Consider the following 19833-nt stretch of genomic DNA (forward strand, 5'->3'; position numbering starts at 1 on the left):
TGTGCACTGATTACAGTGAGGAGTATGAAATGTTACCCATTATCCAAATAAAATGGACACAAAGTAATAATAATAACCAACGACATATATTAAAGTTAACCCCGGTCAGATGTTTTATTATTACAGCATAATTTAAAAAAGAGGCTAAAACAATAAAACACATTTTCAAAATGGTTCCACAGTCGCCATAAACAAACACAGACAGAGAAAAGTAAAATAACACTTTTGAGAAGCACCGGCCTTGTCTCTTGCTACAGGTAAACAGAGCTCTTTTGCCCTCGATCCAGCGGTTCAATCCGTTTGTCTTCAGATTTTGGTCTATTTGATACACATTGTTTAATAAGAGTTATTGAGTAGTTCAGAGAGACAACACCACGTCAGCTCATTTGGCTTGATGCTATGTCGGCCTTTTTTTGTGACAAACCGCGTGACAAAGCAGACAGAACGTACTGACAGTGTCTGGTTGTTTTACACTATAAAGTGCAGCATTTACACAAAAAAACTAAAAGAAACATAAAAGTTCAATCAAAACCCTTTGGATATTACTAAAACAAAAGAGTAACACATACAGAAAATAAAAATTAAAACCCTTTAGTTGGGTGTTAAATATATGTCGTCAGTAGTCTTTCTTGAGTCACATATTTTTTCTGTCACTAACTGTGAATCATGGCATGGCAAAAAATATGGATGCATGTAGGATGACTGCAGATTAATAAAATTGTTTTTATCAGTTCATCAGAGGCATGTTAACTTAAACAGTGATGACAACCCTGATTACCGAAAACTACTGTAGTGGTCACGTGTGTAATCAATGATAAACTCCACCAGGATTATTGATTCTTTTCCGTATAGTGTAGATAATATAGGACTATTTAGAACAGTGGTCCCCAATCCCCGGACCGGTACTGGTCCATGAGTCGTTTAATACCAGGCCGCGAGTTGAGGCCCGGGTATGACATGTATGGTTTTCAGGGTTTTTGTCGTTAACTCGGTTTCCCTGGGTCTTTTCCCGTGTTGTAGTTGTGTGTCTTATTTTGAAAGAAATATTTACGTGTTACCATAGCGACCAGAGGGCATTAAGCATCAGAGAGGTGGATGTTACTCTCAATGTTGTTCAGGAGGAAACACAATTACACAGTGAATTCGTGTTTATTATTACGTATATTTAAAAAGTACCACACTTTTTGACTTGGTCATATTATTTTATTTTGTTGTATTTATCTGCGCAACACCTTAATGGCCGGTCCGTGAAAATATTGTCGGACATTAACCAGTCCGTGGTTCAAAAAAGGTTGGGGACCGCTGATTTAGAATAATAAACACATTCAGAATCAGAACCTTACCTGTACCTTATGTACATTCTGTGGTATTCATTTCACTTCACTTCATTTCTCTCATCCTGTATTTTATGTATATAACATTTAGATTGGTTATTTATGGTTGGTTTACACAGCTTTGTGTACGTTCGTGTATGTATGTGTATGCATGTGTACATGTATATATATACACGTGTGTGTGTGTGTGTGTGTGTGTGTGTGTGTGTGTATTGTGTTTTTTACATGTTGTTGTGATTTACATGGCTGTGGTTGAGAGCCATCATCTACCAGAACCAAATTCCTTGTATGTGTCTGTGCATATACATGGCCAATAAACGCGATTCTGACATTCAGAGCAACATTTATGGTTTCAGCTACATGATCCGAAGCTTTCATTAGTTCAAATTTTCCAGTTAAAGCATCAGTGACATTCGTTGTATTTGTGCCATTTGGGAAATTGGCTTTCATTAGATGATCTGTGGCTTTCACAGGTCTGTACATTTAATGCAAAACTACACCCAGCAGCTAGTTAGCTTAGCATAAAGGCAGAAACCCTAAAAACAACTGAATTCACCTATCCTATCAGCACATAAGGTTTGTAGATTATTGAGTAATATCCAGTTTGTTAGGTGGAAAATTAAAGAATTATATTACTACATTACTGGATTACTGGAGGAGAGTTCAACATAGGCAGGCTTTCTTTACGTTAGGCCCCCGTCACACAGGCATAGTGACCGGCAGTCGTCAGTAGCTTACATGGAAGGCGCAGACTTGTTTTCAACATTCCCAATTTACTTGCTAAGCAGCACTAAGAGTCTTCCATACAAACTGACCATGACCATAGCTGGCATGGAAGTGCAACCTGCTAGCCACCAAAGAAATCACAACAAGGTTTTTGCTGCAGCACTCGCCTGATGACAGCCAGCAACCTCCAGCAACCACTTGCCAGTTGAGTGGGGTTATACAGATTTTTCCCTAGCAACTGGAGGTTGCCAGCTGATTTCTAGTATGTGTGACTGAGGCTTTAGCTGACTTGACAAAAGCTAAAGCCCAAGTCAGAGGTGTTTTATGTCTCATTTAACTCTCCTTCCAAAGAACTGATCTCGAACCTAGCCAGGTAAAAAGACAGCCCTCTTTTAATTTTAATTCTAAAATTAGACTCAACCAAATTTGGTAATTTAATAATTAAAAAATAGTTGTACACATAACCTGCAGGTGAAATTGCCACTTTTTTCTTTTTGTAGCTTAGCTTCTTCTGCAGATATGAATGTCAGGCTTCACAGTGAGGCCAGACTATATGTTCCCCAGTTCCTACTTGCTAAGTTAACTGGCTGCAGCTTTAAAATGCAGGTAAAAAAGAGACTGATACTAACATTAAGCAAGAAAGAAAATTTCCCAAAAGGTTGAACTGCTTCTTTAGACAGCATCTGCCAATTTGTTAAGACCCCCCCAGTGCAGCAGAAGGTCATAAACTAAACTATATAAAAGCTATAAAAAAGGCCATCTTTTAAAAATAGAAGATATGACAATGGAGACGGTCTGAAGAAAAAACTTTAAAAGTGGGCTTCACAGCAGGGTTATCAGAGCAGGTGTAAGATAATGTCATCTTGAGTTGACAGGGTAAAAAAAAGAAAAGCAACTTCTTTTTCTATTTGCCATTTACTCCATAAAAGTTCACTCCTCATTGTTTCCACTGTCTTTTTTTTTTTTTTTTTTTTAAATCTAACACTACTAGTCCATGAAAATGCTTTGAGCCTAACGCTCAGTTATATTCTAATCTTCTACACAGGACCCGCGAGCAGAGGCAGAGTTTATTCTACTCAAGACATGTTAGAAAACCCAACCAGCCTCTACTCCCGTCATCTACTCTATTCTACAGCTACTCTACGGTAACTACAAATTTAAGTCCCTTTTCTCATCCGTACGCCCACCGTTTGGTTAAACAGAAAAGCTTTGTTTGATTAATAATTTACACAGTAAACCAGTAAAATCAACCTTACAGTGTACAAGATGCTTGTCAAAATAAAATGTAACGCCTTTATCGTTCTAAAACAAGAAAATAAGACCCATTCTGACCATTTGTTCTGCTTTGGATAAAAATATGAATGAATACAGTCCTCCACAAGTCATTTCCAGTTATGTTGCCATTGAAGAGAATCCATAAACGTGTACTTCTTCTTCTTTCCCCTTTTCCTTTTTCTTTTTAAAACCAGCAATAATGTTAACCAGAGAGGTCTTCCATGCAAATTCACATCTGCAACCCGATGCTGAGATGCTGACAGAAACAAGTCTTAGCTGTCCTTTAAAGTAACCCGGTTCAGCCTGACATCAGAGCCAGCATGAAGAGGAATTTTCAGACTAACATGCCCCCCCCCCCCCACACACACACACAAGACAGAAAACAAGCAGTGATCAATAACTTAAGTTGGTATTTGACATAAATTATACAAATTCAAAATTTCTGATGCAATATGTTAAGACTTTAAGATAAAGAAACTATCTAATACTATCTACTGCGTGGTCTAACAACGTACTGTTTCTAATCTATAGAAAAGAGTTTATCGTCTAAAGCAGCGAGTCTGTCTGCATGTCGGCTGCTTTCAGCTCTTTGTGTCACTGTAATTGTGACAGGTGATATGAAAACGATGTAATGCATCCTGGTTTCTTATTATTATCTGTTAGGCCAACTTAGAAAATGTGCAGCACTGTGTTTAGATGACAATTTTCTTTCTTTTTGCCAAATTCTTCCAAGTTTAAAAAGTTAACTCACACTCATATCGAAGGCGAATTCTCCGCTCCATGTGTGTACTTGACTGCTCGTGTAACATGAATACAGATTGTCATCTTCCAGCAGCCCTGATCTGTGTATTCAATCCACATCAAATGTTTGTAAATAAATCCAAATGTAAAAGTTTTTTACTGCTTAGTGAGCAGATGTAGTTTAGTTTATGAGAAGTGCATTACAGAGGTGGTAATGTAGAAACTTCAAGTCTTTGTTGTTTTATAAAATAAAATCAATTCCAGTTGACGCTTTGTAAAATTTCTTTTTTTTTTTAAAACACATTTTCTGTACTTGTTGAGAAAAAAATGAGGCAAAATCTTAAAGAGCATCGCTATATCAGGGAGGATGCTTTACAACTAACTGCCTGATATTTATCCTACATGGCATTTAATTTAAAACTAGTGTAGCTATGTGCTGTGTGCCTGCCTCTGCATCACCGCGAGCAGTCGAGGCTCTGAGGCTGATGCTTGTGTGTGCGTGTGCGTTGTTTGTGTAGCTAAGCAGATGTGTGCCTGTCACTCTGCGTTGTTGACACTGTAGGGCGGCGGAGGGTCCAGGCTGTGTTCTGAGGACGGAGTCGGGGTCCCTGGGACCCCAGAGGAGGGGGTGGGTGAGGCAGGAGGCTCTTCTGAATCGGAGTTCTCTAATGAAAGGTCATCAACCAATGCTCTGCGTCCACGCATCGACAGAGGCAGCGCAGCACGTCTGGACAAAAAGGAAGCGGGAGTTAAAAAATGTGTTTTTATTATTATTCAGTTACTTAACTGTTTAGTTTATGAGATTCCAAAAAACAGGGCTCAGAATTAACGTTTAACATTTTCAGGTGAACTGTTTCCACTCTTTCTAAAAAATGACTAAGAATATTCAAACTTTCCATCCAAATTTCACCAACAAAGCTATTTTTCCCCCTAAACAGAGAACTGTGTAAATATGCTAGAGACAAAAATATAAGCAAACTACTCAACTTTGTGTTTGTGTATGGAAAGCTGCAGGCTTTTCATACACAAACACAAAGACAAACATACAAGACAACAGACAAACAAATGAGAACAAGAAATAATAATAATAAAAAAAACAATGACCTACATATCTGGTCTCCATTCGGGGAAGCTGAGTGTCGCAGACAGATGGGTAATGTGTCAGTGTTACGTGGACAAAAATGGACGCAACAAAAGAGCAAAGCAAAAAAAAAAAAACGATGAGAAATTAATGGGGTGTTAACAAAATCAACAGTAAGTGAAGCCACAGATAAATACATGAACCAACACACTCACACACACACACTTACCTGAGCTGGTTGCGGAGGGAGGATATCTCGCGGTTCATGGTCTGGCTGCTGTCAGCGAGTTCCTCCAGCTCCCTCTGCAGCTTCCTCTTCTGGGCACTGGAGCGAGAGTTCTCCTCCTCCACCTCCTCCAGCTGCCTCTTCAGCTGCTTCAGTCGGACCATCGACTTATCCAGCTGCAGGAGAAGAGCAGGGAGGAGGAAGAGGAGGGAAAGGACAGAGCGCAGCAGAGAGGTCGAGTTGACAAGAGATTGCAGGAAAAGAGAGACCAAGAAGAAGGAGCAGGGACAGATATTTAAATGGAGAGATTAGTGTGAGGACAGGAGGACCGATGGGGATCAGGAGTCAGATTAAACCTGGCAGATTATTGCAGATGATGCTTTGGGAGGAGAGTCAGTGTCTCTGCTGTGACTGAGGGATTTATATTTTGTGGTGGAACATGTTCTAACTTCACGATGAACACACAGATGCCAATGCAGGATTAGGATTAGTCTGGACTGAGCTGGATAAATCACTCATTTTAGGATGATTTTTCAACACACTGCCCTCGGACACAATTAAAGCAGCAAGCTTAGCTGACCTGATACCCATTAAATGATTATTTAATGCCCTGTTGTTGACAATGCTATTCTGAGCATACTTAGATAAATGTGACTGACCTGCACGGTGCAGTCAGGGTAATCTTAATTTTCTCACCTGCTCTCTGTACTGGTCTGCATGCCTCCTCTCATCTTCTGCCTGCATCATCACCTCCTTCAGTTTCTTTTCCGTCTTCCGCATCAGTTTGTTGGCAATTGCTCGCTCCCTGAGGGACAAACAGGGTTGTTACAATCAATGATGACTTTTTTTCCCTCGGATGTTTAGTGATTCTAAATCTGTCCGGCAGTAATTGCTTGGCCTATAACACTGAAAACCCTCATACGCCCCATGCCATGTATTTACAATCACGGCACAGTTCACATGTGTCGTTTTGTTAATAAATGTTGTAAATGTAACCTATTATCATAGGCCACTTTATTAGGTACAATTATTGAACTGCTCCAGCAACTGCTAAAGACCAAACTGAAATTTAGAATGGGGAAGAAAGGTGATTTAAGTGTACCAATCTCTTGATGCCTGCTTCCAGCAGGACAACTGGATACTTTCACATTCACATTCATAATTTGATTCAAGTAATCTCAAATAGGTTTTTTGAGATCATTATTCTCTAATTAACACATTTATAAAGGGCCCAATTGGGGCAGGCATAGCTCAGTAGGTAGAGTGGTCGCCCCATGATTGGAAGGTCGGGGGATTTGAATCCACTGAACGGCTACCCCTAAGCAAAGGAGCAGCACACTGCTCCCTGGTGCGCCTGCTTAGTGGCTGCCCACTGCTTCACTGAGTGAATGGGTCAAATGCAGAGAGAGTAATTTCCCCATGGGGATCAATAAAGTGTACATTATTATTATTATTAATATTCAATGTAACTAACAAATTTACTTTAAACTGATAAAGAAACTCTTAGTTTTATGTATGAAACAAGAAGCGGCCTACACCACTGAAAAATTAAACTAAGGCCTGAACCTATTCATGATTTAATACAAAGCTTCTTTCAGCATTTGGTTTTTCTAAAAGAGCCCATAAAGAGATGACTGTTCAGTGTCTCCAGTAAGTCTGTTTTCTTGTAAGTAGATTTTTCACCAACCAAAGTTAGAATCCAGTTCACTATAAATTATAGACGCTCCTTGTTAGCTAGTGGGGGCTAGCATTAGCTGACAACTACCTCTAGTCCAAACAAAAATTAAAAAAATAAAGTAAAGGACAAAATACTAAATTGTGGACTTCAAATGGTAGCTGCAAACCAATGGGTGATTCCAAAGAGTCCTTGTCTATTTTTATGTACAGTTTGTGTTATAAAACAATTTAATTCCTGAATTCTTTTTAGCAGGTTACAGCTTTGTAAACTGGAAGATTTTTGTACTGATGCATGTGTCTGTTTCTCGTACTGTCTCTCTTGTTCCAGCTGCTCCTCCATCGTCTCAATTTTTGCCTCCAGGGCAGCGACACTCATCCTATGTTTGCCCCTTACTGCCCCCTCCATCTCCCCAAGCCGGGCCTTCAGCTCCTTGTTCTGCTTCTCCAGCTGCTCTCGAGCCGCCTCTGCTTTCTGGGCCAGAGTCCTCTCTCCCTGCAGCTGCACAGTCAGAGTCTCCACCTGCAGTTGAAATGTAGCTGTGATGAGTGTGTGCTTCAAAGTGTGTGACCGAGACACTTGTAGAGTGAACATACCTGTAGGGCTGTCTTCCGTAGTCTCTCTGTCAACAGTTCACTGTTAGTCTGCTCTTCTTCCAGCTCTTCTTCCAGCTGATTGACTCGTGCGTCCAACCTCCGCTTCTCTTCGCTCAGCACATTCCTGGACAAAGGCAATCTCAGTAACAACACCACTGGTGCACAAACCCCCCCTCAAATCAACAAAATGCATCAGAGGTAAAGTTAAACTCACTTTCCAGAACTGCTGCTGACCATCTCGTCTGCTATCTCGTCTCTCTCCTGCTGGGCCTGTCGCTTCTGCCTCTCTGATACAGCCAGCTCCTGCACAGAGACGTTCATGCAGACAGAAAAGATTGGTTAAAAATAAATGCAAGATATCTTAATATTTATATTGGATGGGGTTTTTTTGCACAGACATAGACATACATACCTCTGTAAGATGCAGGACCTCTGCTTCCAGTGTTTGGATTTTCTTTTCACTGTCTTTTGATTGGGAGATGACGTCATCTCGAGTCACCTTTGCCTCATCTAGCTCGCGCAGAACCTCCTTCATTTGACCCTGATAAGGATATTTTTAAATTAAGTACACTGACATTTACAGGAAACTGACTTTTTAAATAGGTGTGGGTACCCTGTTTTACCTGCAGCCTTCGAAGCTGCTTCATCGCCTCCTCTTTGCCACGGTTGGCTGTCTCCACCTGGGCCTCAGCTTCCTGCAGTTCTGCTTCCAGCTGCTTCTTGGATGACACAGACTGAGACCGCTGACTCCTCTCCTCCTCCAACTGGATCTCTAACTCCCTTGCCTGGGATCAAAAGAAGAACATAAACAATCTGATTAACTTGGACAAAAAGTACATACCAGAAACACCAGCACTTTCCTTTTTCATTCTCCATCCTACCTGTTTGCTCAGGGCCCTTCTCTTCTCCTCTCCCTTTTCCTCGTTGCTGCTGATCTCCCTTTCAAACTGAGCCTTAAGCGCCTGCAGGGTGACCTCCAGCCTCAGTCTTGAGTTCTCTGCCTCTGACAGCTCCTCCTCCAGCTCCTGCGTCTGAATGCGCAGGTTCTGTGCTTCTGTTTCCAAGGTCCTCCGTGTGCGCTCCAGCTCATGGACCTGACGCACAAGCATTTAAGAAATGGTGACTCACAGAGGACTGAGACAGAAATAATAAAAAAAGAGTCCCAAGGTGTACAGTCTTACATTTTTGCCCACATCGTCCTGCTGGTTCACCAGCTGCTCCATTTCTAGACGGAGCTGCTTGTTGGCTCTCTCTAGCTCTTCTTTTTGGTCCTGAGCCTCCTACGCACAGAAAGACAGACGATTTACCATCACAAACACAGATGTATGAAAAACATTTATGTGCCGTCTATCAAATAATTTACCTGCAGGGCTCGGGACAGTGCTAGACATCTTGTTTCCTTCTCTCTGCTGTCTGCTTCTGCTCTGTCCCTCTCTTCTGCAAGCCGAGCACTCACCGCCTTCTCCTCTGCCAGGCACTGGGGGGGTCAAGGAGGTAATGTTACTGCGCATAAAGATATTTGCAGCCTTTGTGCGTATGTGAGAAGCAGTGGTATGTTTCTAACCTGGTCAAATTTCTTTTGCCTTTTTTCGAGGGCCGTGCAGTTCTGCCTCTCTCTCTGCAGGGCAATGGTCATGTCCTCTATTTCCTCCCTCAGTCGCTCCCTCTGCCTCTCCACTCTTTCTTTCTCCTCCTCCTTCTGTCGCTCTCTTTGAATGGCACTGTCCAGCTCTCTCTGGAGCTTCCTGCGTATCTCATCGCCAGCTTCCACGGCACTGTTCACCTCCTCTGACTGCTTACGTAGCTCTGTCAGCTGTAGAAGTAAAACAGACACAGGGTGCATACATAAGTCATAGATATAGACAGAAAACTTTACATTTAATACTGACTGTCTGAAGGAAAGCACTTCTGTGATTTTATGAAAAATGTTAACTGATATCTTTCTAAAGCAGCAGTTTAAGAGGTAAATAAAGTCACTGCGGCCCTCAGACTTACCTGCTGGCTGTGAGTTTGGATCTGTCGGCTCAGCTCTTTGCCTCTTTCCTCCTCCTCCTCCAGTCGTTCCATCAGTCCATTCTTCTCCTCCTCCAGTGCTCGCACCCTTGAGGCAAGGGCCATCTTCTGGCGACTTTCGTCCTGTAGCAGTTCCTAAAAGAGAAGAGCAATGGTGCATATGAGGTTGTTTTTGAGTCATCAGTGGATCAAGTTCTTTTAATTTCCTACAGTCAGAGGATTTTCTTCTGGACTTTAAAGAAATAGTTACTTTTTCTTTTTTAAACATGAGGAGTCTGTAACAGTCAAAGGCTAATGTCCAAATCAAATGCAGCCTTGGTGTCTGTGTGCATTTGTTACCCTTGCATCATGCAGCTGGCTCTCCAGGCTGCTCATTTCTTTAGCGAGCCGAAGAGACTTGGAGTCAGAGGAGGACAGATTGCCGGAGAGGGACTCAATCTCACACTAAAAGAGACACATTTAGGTTAAATTCATTCAACAGAACAGAAACAGAATACTTCTTTACTGACACACCTTAAAACCACAAACCAGTAAACTGGTACCTATTCATTTGTACCTGCAGCTTGTGGATTCGCTCCTCCCTGTCCTCCCTCTCTCTGTCAGCCTGAGCCAGACGGGCGCTCAGTTCCTGTAGCTGGTTATCCGCCCTCTTACGACCCCTCTCGCTCTCTGAGCGACTCGCTTGGAGGCTTTTGAGCTCAGAGGTCAAATTCTGCCTCTCCTCCTCCAGCGCTGCCTTGGCTTTATCAAGGGACTGTCGTGCCTGAAGCAGAGCATGGGTGAGACACGGTGAGAGACTGCGCATGTCTCCATGCATGTGCATTTGAATTTTTCTGTGTTTCTCGTACTCTCTTGCTGTTGTCCAGCTGCTCCTGCAGGCTGTCTAAGGCAGCACTGTGTTTGACTCTGACTTCTGAAAGCTGGATCTCGTGCCGGCGAGTCTCCTCTTCAACACATCGTTGGAGCTCACTTAACTCTGCTTCCCGTCGAGACCTGTGGAGTTATAAGAAGTGTGAGTTCTGGTCTGATAACAAAATCACTAAATGTAAACTTTGTTTTGTCCTCATCATCTACCTGAGCTCCTGTTGTGCAGCTGTGCTGTCCAGAGTGTCCTCTAGCTCAGTTCTCAAAGCCTCCAGCTCCTCACTCAGGTCTCGCCGTTGTTTCTCTGCTCTTTCCCGCATCCCTCGTTCATTCTCTACTTCCTCCTTCAGCTCTGACACTTGGGACAAGGCCTCCCTTAGAGACCTCTGAGCTTCAGCACGGCGTGCACCTTCTTCCTCCAACCTGAGAGATTCACAAAAAAACTTCAAAAATCCATTACAGGCTTATATTTTAGTTACTGCGTCTCTGATACTTTTCTGTGTCTCACCGGCCCTGCAGGGAGGTGATTTCTTTTTCCTTTTGAGCCAGACTGCCTCTCAGCTCAGAGGACAGCATTCCCAGGTCTGACAGCTGCTCCTGGGCCTCCATAGCTTCACTCTCCATCCTCCTTTTAAACTTCTCCTGTTCTAAGCGACCCTGCTCTTCACGCTTTAGGCGCTCTGCAAATAGCAATGGAGTAAGTTACAAATCACAGAATTTAAACAGTAAAGTTATTACAGTTGTAAATAAGCCTGCATTTCCCCATCCACCCACCAGATGTCACTAAACTCCTGTCATGCCACACCTACCTCAACTTGTTTCCACTTTCTTCATTAGTACCTGTACTTATATCTGTTCTCCAACAGTAAACTACCTTAAAACAGTTCTTGGCTGCCTTGTTCACCCTAAGTTTGAGTCATGCTCCTTGCTTTGACTGCAGAAACCCTGACACTGCAAAAAACAGACTCCTCCATTCAGTAAGGGTGCACAAAAATCAGAGTTTTGACTATTTTGTTAAATGTTCAGATATTTTTATAGAATTCTGGATTAGACAGTTAAACTTCAGACTGTGATTTAAACCATTCTGTTGGAGTTATTTTACTGTCAAGTAGCTGAATTTGGGCTTAAGAGAGAAAAGGATAGTGCATCTATAAGGTGCCTGAACAGAGGGAGGTATGTTTGTCAAAACAAACCAGTGAGTGACAGAAATAAATCATTACTTTCTGATTGTTGCACATCAGTTACACTGTACAGCACTAATAAATACAAAAACCCCTCCGCACTACCATCTGGGATGGTGTTGCATTCCTGTAACTGGGAAGCAGGCTGCACCTTCAGCAGACCTGACACGTGTAACTGCAGCTCTTGACAGACGAGTAGACTAATTCGTCAAATCTTTGAGATCAAACAGGAATTTTTTTTACCTGCCTGAAAGATTCTTGCAGGTGTAAAAGCTCTGGACATATTTACTTTCAAATAAGTCTTCCGCATGTTGTTTTCGATCTAAGTACAAATGGAGCTCTTGATTTTAAAGCTTCATGCAGCGACATATGATCTCTGTCTGTCTGTCTGTCTGTCTATCTGTCTATCTATGGGCATGTGACGGGACTCCAGCATCCATTCCTGCTGGGACACCTGCTTCTTGAATACATAAATGTCAACCTTAGTGTGATTACTTGTGTGGAAACAAATTTGTGTGAAGGTCAAAATTCGTTTAGCATAGTTACCCTCCAAGTCAGCGATGACAGCTTCCTGTTTGTTCTTGAGCTTGTTCAAACTTTTTGTCTTTTCCTCTTCTTCAGTGAGCTGGTCGGTGACCTCATTCAGACGCTCCTCCAGCTGTTTCTTTTCCTGCTCAGAGAGAAACGATGATGCGTGAAACATTTTTTTATTAGTAACTGTGCAGGAATAATTGCTTTCAAGTAGCAACCCTTCCTGACCCATTTTACCTCATTGCAATCCCAGTCTCATCATGTTGAATGAAGCCAACATAATGAAGAAAAATGTAAGTGTGCAACTGTAATTGTATTGCTGTAATGCTTGGGTTTGCTATTAAGGTTGTGAAACAACCTTTTTTTCATTGCTTGACAAAATTTAATGTGACGCTCACCTTGCCGAGTCGGTCTCTTTGCTCTACTGCAGTGACCAGGTCCGTCTCCAGACTCTTTACTTTGGTCTCCAGGGTAACCTTCTCCAGCAGGAGGCGTTGTCTGGCGCTTTCCTCCTCCTCTAACTGCTCCTCTAGGTCCTGACAAAACCAGAGAAAGCAATGTCAAGGTAAGCTTGTTTTAATGTCAATTTACAATCATTCTTACAAAGTTTTGACATAAAAAGACAGCAACTTTATAACCTGTATATTCTGCTGCATTTTCTTCTTCTCATTGGCCAGTTGCACACCCCTCTCCTCCTCTTCCTCCAGTCGAGTCTCCAGCTCGCCCAGAACCTCCTCCAGCTCCTGTTTCCGACTGGCTAACCTGGCCCTCATCTCCTCCGCCTCTGCAAACAGCTCTGCCTCTGCTTGCAGCTGGTCAGCCAGCACTGCCTTTTCCTCTATCAGCTACAATGTGACAGAAACGGAGGAGTGGTGATGAGTGAGGCCCCGACTGACAGTAAGACAGGCAAAGACAAAACTGTGGTGGATAGGAAGCACAATGAGGATGAGGTTTGTTTACCTGAACGTGCTTCCTGTCCAGCTCTGTGTAGTCCTGCTCCGCTCGGGTGAGTTGTTCTTTGGCTTTTTGTAGCGCTGCTTCCCGGGTTTGGATCTCCTCATCCTGTCGTGTCACCTGCAGCAAGGGCTTCACCTGTTTGGGTGAGATGAAAGGGGTAAATATAAAGAATATTCCCAATGTTACAAGGTTTTCTACTCTCACACTGCCTTGCCTTTAGTTGTATATTATGTTTAATGTGGGTTGCATTTCATGTCTATGTTGAGAAGTTTGCACAGCACCTTAGTAAATAGTCGCCACCACTGCCAGTTCCTGAGTTTGAGGTAAGCAGCACAGTTCCGCTGCATCACCCTCAGAGCACTAAGCTGCTGTTGCTTCTTCAAAAAGGCTCTGAAAGCAATAAAACAAACAAAATGCATCAATGAGAATCACATTTTTATTTAATATTGCACAGTGTCTAGAATTAGAGGTATTAACACGTGCTGTATTCACCTGAAAAGGTGCTGCAATATTGAGTAATATCAGCAGGTGTTTGACAGGGTTAACAAACAACTTTCAAATTATTGGTAATGAGTTTTGGTCCATATAACTATGTTTTACCCTGTTCTCCAACACACCTTCCACATATTTACTTTGCTGTTTTAGGATATCACTAACATCGTGAAGTTTATTAATAAACGTCATTATTGGGGAGACTTTTTCGGGACATGGAAACTTTTAGACTAAAAATTAAGTCTTGTTATTCTTTAATAAATCTTTAAACAATAGATTATGTAAAACAACTGAAACTTATTTTGTGTCTTAAATGTATGACAGAAATGTACCTGACACCAGATTAATCAAATGACGTATAACAATGAATAGACTTTTTTCCATTTAGTCACCAGTGTAAACATATAACCATAATGAATTATGTAATTCAGGCTTTGCCAAATACCTTTCAAAACTGTTGCAACACCTGAGTCACTGATAGGGGCTGACAAATTGTTAAATATTAATGCTCCTTTAAGAGTGAAATACAAAACTGCCAACTGCACAGATACTAGCGCTGCAGAGAAACCTCACCCGTACTACATGTTTATCGTCCTCCATCTCTTTTACCTCAGGTAGCAAAAAAGGCTGTTAAACTGACCAATAACTAAAGTAACATGAATTTCATCTTATTCAAATTCAAATTTTATTTGTCACGTACACAGTCATACACAGTACGATATGTAGTGAAATGCTTGGACAACTGCTCGTGACCTAAAGAAAACAAAAAAGGAAAGGCTATGAATAAGATAGGAAATAAATATGAAAAATTAAAAAGGGTAAATTTAACTAGGAAGGAATAAAATATAAATTAAGGTTAAAAATGAAATAACTGTACAACACAAATTAGAATGAAGGGTAAATTTAACTGGGAAGAATAAGATAAAGATAAATATATAAATTAAAGTTGAAAATAAAATAACTGTACAACAAAATACACAATACACAATATAGAACTATATAAGAATGTATGAAGAAATCTAAATATAAATAAATATATACACAATAACAGCAGCTGTACAAGTATTAACCGGAAATGAAGAATATAGTGACCAGTGTTGTGCAAAAACAAAGTCCAGAAAGTCCAGTGTGTGTGTAAGAACCATATGTGTGGGTCAGTACTGTGTGGTGGTGTGATTGAGAGACCGTATCGCCTGCGGGAAGAAGCTCCTCCTCAGTCTCTCTGTGTTGGTCTTCAGGGAGCGGAATCGCTTTCCTGACCTCAACAGAGAGAACAGTCTGTTGTTGGGATGGCTGAGGTCCTTCACGATCTTCCTGGCCTTGGTCCAGCACCGCCTGCTGTAGATTGAGTGCAGGTCAGGGAGCTCGGAGCGGATGGTGCGCTCAGCTGACCGCACAACCCTCTGTAGAGCTCGTCTGTCCTGCATGGTGCTGTTCCCGAACCAGGTTAAGATGTTTCCCGCCAGGATGCTCTCTATGGTGCACGAGTAAAAGTTCCTGAGCACCTTGGAGGGCAGTTGGAAGTCTCTCAAGCGTCTGAGGTGGTAGAGACGCTGTCAGGCCTTTTTCACCACGGTGTTGATGCGACAGGACCATGACAGGTCCTGCGTGATGTGAACTCCGAGGTATTTGAAGCTGTCCACTCTCTCCACTGGGCACTCGTTGATGACGGGGGTCTGGTAGTTCCTCTCCTGCTTAGTGCTGAAGTCCACTATCAGCTCCTTTGTCTTACTGACGTTTAGAAGGAGGTTGTTCCTCTGGCACCAGTTCTCCAGATTCCTAATCTCCTTCACGTAGGCCGTCTCGTTGTTATCAGAGATCAGGCCCACCACGACGGTGTCGTCAGCAAACTTGATGATGGTGGTGGAGCTGGTAGTGGCCACACAGTCATATGTGTACAAAGAGTACAGCAGGGGGCTCAGAACACACCCCTGGGGGGCTCCAGTGCTGAGAGTGGTGGAGGCTGAGACATGTCCGCCCATCCTTACTGCCTGTGGTCTGCCAGTTAGGAAGTTGGAGATCCACTGACACATAGATGAGCTGAGTCCCAGATGCTCCAGCTTGGTGGTGAGTGTGGAGGGAATTATGGTATTAAATGCAGAGCTGTAGTCTATGAAGAGCATTTTAACATAATTCCCCCTTCTAGTGTCCAAGTGAGTGAGTGATGTGTGGAGGAGATGAGAGATGGCATCGTCTGTGGAACGATTTGGACGGTAAGTGAACTGTAGTGGGTCCAGTGTGTCTGGTAGTGAAGAAATGATGAAGTCTCTGACCAGGCGTTCAAAGCACTTCATCACTACTGAGGTGAGGGCTACAGGGCGATAGTCATTGAGAGAAGCAGGGTGGGGTTTCTTCGGGACAGGAACAATGATGGACTCTTTGAAGCATGTGGGGATCACCGACTGAGATAAAGAGATGTTTAATATCTCAGTGAACACAGGAGCTAGCTGGTATGCGCAGTCTCTTAGGATACGACCTGGGATGCCGTCTGGTCCTGCTGCTTTCCTGGTGTTCACTCTCTTGAAGGCTCTCCTTACTTCATGCTCGGAGATGACGAGCACGTTTCCGGTACTGGCAGTATCTTCCTGTCTGCAGCCGTTAGCGCCGCTAACACTAGCATTGTTGGAGACTAGAGCTGGGCGATATATCGAGTTTTTAAAACATATCGATATATTTTTATACGAGATATAAGATGTGACAATATCCTTTATATCGATATAGTCTATGTTACGTTATAATTATAGTTGTGGAGCCGCAAGTTTGCCTCTCTTTCGTCCACTTTTGTCTCTACGCAACGTTACTCCGCCTCGCCTTCACTGAAGACAACTCCCCCTCCCCCCCCCATCGCTTCACGTGCAGGCAGCGACAAGACGGACACGGCAAATCTCCGTTAACGAGTTACTGCGCATCGCCCCATGCGTGGGGCTGGACGGCGTCAACGTGCTAACGAGCTAACCGCGCTAACGAGCTAACAGCGCTAACCCTAAAATCCTTTCATTCTCTCAAAAGTTGATAGCGCGCCTTATGTATGAATTCTGGTTGTGCTTGATGGCCGCGAACCGATTTTATGTGGTACACGGCGCTCAGCAATCTGTCAAAATGTTTGAGTACGACTTTGGTCAGCTACGGAGCTGCACCGCTTGATAGGTTGTCGGCGCATTACGGCTACCGAGGAGCTTCGCGGAGTGATACGTACTGTGCATCAACGTAATATTACCGTATTGTGTGTGTATAAGGACCATAAATGGCACCTGTAAGAGACGTGGTTATGAAGCGGATTTCAAACTCCAGGCTATCAGTCACACAGCAAAACTTGGGAACAGAGCAGCTGTGAAATCTGTCTTTGTTATTACGCTCAGCGTCTTTTAGTTTATATTTTGACTGCACAATTGTGAGCTCTTTGTTTAGCACAAAAACAACCTTGTTTTCTTTTATTTATGGAGCATGATTATTTAATGAATGCTCATAATTTAATTTTGAGTAATTTTTCATGTACATCTGTGCTGTATGTTAATAAAAGTGCCTGTGTGACATCTGGGACACAGCTTTGACTAAGAACTCTCTTTTTGTTCTTACTTTATGGCTTAAAAAAAATATCGAGATATATATCTTATATCGCCATCCAGCTAAAAAATATCGAGATATGAATTTTGGGTCATATCGCCCAGCCCTATTGGAGACCTTAGCTGCAGCCTCGAAGCGAGCATAGAAAGTGTTCAGCTCGTCTGCCAAAGTCACGGCCGCGTTCGTCATACCAGTTGTTGGTGTTTTATAGTCCGTTATTGTCCTTAGTCCCCGCCACAGGCTTCTAGAGTCACTCTGTTGGAGTTGTGACTCTAGTTTCCTCCCGTAGCGCTGCTTCGCCTCTTTCACCGCCCTCCGCACGTTATATGACGCGGCTTTGTACGGGTCCATGTCCCCCGTCATGAGTCCCGTGTTGTAGGCAGCGGTGCGGGATCTCAGAGCGTCGCGGATGGTTTTATCCACCCACGGCTTCTGGTTGGGAAACGTGATAGTCTTTGTCTCCACGGTATCATCCGCTAGTTTCCCGATGAATCCCACAACCGCTTCCGTAAACACGTTGACGTCATCGTCGGAGCTGTTTCTGAACATGCCCCAGTCTGCGTCATCGAGTGCGTCCTGTAACGCGGCCACCGATTGATTCGTCCAGCGCGCGACCTTCCTCTGAACCGGAACTTCCTGTTTCAGCCTTTGTTTGTATTTTGGCATGAGGAAGATGGCGGCGTGATCAGATTTGCCAAACGGGGGGCGGGATTGTGCCTTGTAGCCGTCCTTCCATTTATATTTTATATTGAATTTATATATAAAAGACATTAAAAACTAATGAGATGCCTATAATAGTTCTCTATTAGTAATTAGTCTTACTTGCGTGAGAGAAAGCCTCTGGCAGCGCTCTGGAAGCGTATGATGGTATCAGTTATCTTTAGGTCTCTTTCTTCTTCCAGGTGAGCTAGGACTCCAGCTCTGAAGAAGACTTTACTCTGACCCACCCTGAACAGGTTTTTATCCAGCTCTAAAGCACTGATCTAGAAGAGCAGCAGGGGAGTTGGTCAAGCTTCTATCTGAACAACTGTATGTAATGCTGTGAAGTTTTAGCTGCTTGAAAGTTACATACCATGAGTTCTGATGCCTGTTTGCCATCCATGAAGGTGCGAGGAATGGCATTAGGGGTTAGGATCTCATATCTGGAAGACAAATGATAAATGTGCGATTGAGTGAATGATACGATGAGCAGAAAGGTCTACTGGCAGGTGCCATAAAAGATTCTTAAAGTGGCATGAAGTGTGTGCGTGTAGTTCACACTTCACGAATCAAAAAGACCATCACAAATACGCACCTCTGTCTGAACTCCTGGAACGGGATGCGGTTAGGGAATCCTTGTCTGCATATACGGATGCCCTCCAAAACACCATTACATCTCAGCTGGTCTAAAACCAGGTGAGGGGAAAGCTTACCGGCCTGAAGAAAAGTAAATGGGTAAAGAGTCAGCAGAAAGAAGGCTATTATCTCTTCTCACTAGTTCATCCTGACCGCCTGCCTCACCCTCTTCTCGTGGTTGGGGATAATGCAGCGGAGGAAGTTAGGGTTGGTGTTCCTCAGTGTGGCCATCAGCTTGGTAAGAGACTCCTTGTAAAGCTGCCCAACAGTCCTAAACATTCCTTTCTTCGTCTTCAGTCCTGCTGCTCCAAATGTGACCGGCGCGCTGCTCTCTCCTGACGACACCTGGTCCAGACCCACAATCCTGTCCACTAGAAGGAAACAGAGCACAGGGTCTCACTTTTGGCAGAAATGATCAATTAGCTGAAGTTAAAAATAAATAAATAAAAAAGCATGATTTGGCATTTCATGAGTGAGTGAACAGGTTAATGCTATTACACAATAGCAACAACACCTGGTTTCATATCTCCCATCAAGCTCTGGACAGAAATAATATATGAGATGGATTTCGGCCATCATTAGTTTTTAAAACTAGAACCATAGCATCTATTTCCACAGCCAGTACACACACACACACGCACACACACACTTAATACAGTGCATGAGTTTCACAGGTAATGTTTTTCAAGCTCAACCTGTCAACTTTGGACATGTCTGCACAGGCAAAGCTGCAGATCTGCCTGAAAAGACTGATGGTTTATTTTGTTAAGTGTATGAAGCTAATTTCATACACAGGAGTAAAAAGTAGAAAGAACAGAGAGGCCAGTATCACCACTCAGATCAATATGCTCCAGTTCATCAGATGTGATCTAAACTAAAAAAACACACTGATCACTGATGACTAAAGCTAAAGGTCTACACTGGTTAAACCATGCTACGCTATTTACATGTCAATACTCTAAAGCAACATGTTGCGTCTCTAAAGCTGATTCAGGATCACATTTCTGCACGCAAGTACGCTTTCATTTTTTTTGTTTAGAGACCATGCACGTTAATTAACATGACTATAAATGTGTCCGGGCCAACCAATTACTCATTTTAAATTATTGAATTGAATTCAATAGAGCTCTTCTAGTTACAGGCAGACACTCTAAGGTGATCCTGAATGTGGCTTTTGTGACAAATGAAGTGAAACTTCTACAGACAAGAATCACTACGAGAATTACTATCAGTGAAGAAATG

At 42.8% G+C, this 19833-nt stretch overlaps 1 protein-coding gene across 1 annotated transcript in view; it reads right to left on the minus strand.

Moving 5' to 3' along the window:
• Window positions 1–3841: 3841 nt before the first annotated feature.
• Window positions 3842–19833, minus strand: part of myh14 (myosin, heavy chain 14, non-muscle) — a 32404-nt gene continuing 16412 nt past the window's right edge. The window contains exons 18-44 of the mRNA XM_085366497.1: window positions 18757–18962; window positions 18551–18672; window positions 18329–18398; window positions 18079–18239; window positions 13482–13590; window positions 13204–13335; window positions 12882–13088; window positions 12642–12779; window positions 12259–12382; window positions 11040–11211; window positions 10742–10954; window positions 10516–10660; window positions 10224–10430; window positions 10007–10111; window positions 9650–9802; window positions 9219–9467; window positions 9018–9131; window positions 8836–8934; window positions 8536–8748; window positions 8278–8439; window positions 8067–8195; window positions 7869–7957; window positions 7655–7778; window positions 7372–7580; window positions 6080–6188; window positions 5387–5559; window positions 3842–4803 (exon numbers count right to left, since the gene is read on the minus strand). Coding sequence (XP_085222623.1) covers window positions 4614–4803; window positions 5387–5559; window positions 6080–6188; window positions 7372–7580; window positions 7655–7778; window positions 7869–7957; window positions 8067–8195; window positions 8278–8439; window positions 8536–8748; window positions 8836–8934; window positions 9018–9131; window positions 9219–9467; window positions 9650–9802; window positions 10007–10111; window positions 10224–10430; window positions 10516–10660; window positions 10742–10954; window positions 11040–11211; window positions 12259–12382; window positions 12642–12779; window positions 12882–13088; window positions 13204–13335; window positions 13482–13590; window positions 18079–18239; window positions 18329–18398; window positions 18551–18672; window positions 18757–18962 — 4124 coding nt within the window. The 3' untranslated portion in view covers window positions 3842–4613. The remainder of the gene's footprint in view (window positions 4804–5386; window positions 5560–6079; window positions 6189–7371; window positions 7581–7654; window positions 7779–7868; window positions 7958–8066; window positions 8196–8277; window positions 8440–8535; window positions 8749–8835; window positions 8935–9017; window positions 9132–9218; window positions 9468–9649; window positions 9803–10006; window positions 10112–10223; window positions 10431–10515; window positions 10661–10741; window positions 10955–11039; window positions 11212–12258; window positions 12383–12641; window positions 12780–12881; window positions 13089–13203; window positions 13336–13481; window positions 13591–18078; window positions 18240–18328; window positions 18399–18550; window positions 18673–18756; window positions 18963–19833) is intronic.

The sequence above is a fragment of the Diplotaxodon limnothrissa genome, linkage group LG11 (assembly GCF_057381915.1).
Source record: "Diplotaxodon limnothrissa isolate DT_005_m linkage group LG11, D_limnothrissa_male_GT1.1, whole genome shotgun sequence".
In the NCBI taxonomy this organism is placed as follows: Eukaryota; Metazoa; Chordata; class Actinopteri; order Cichliformes; family Cichlidae; genus Diplotaxodon; species Diplotaxodon limnothrissa.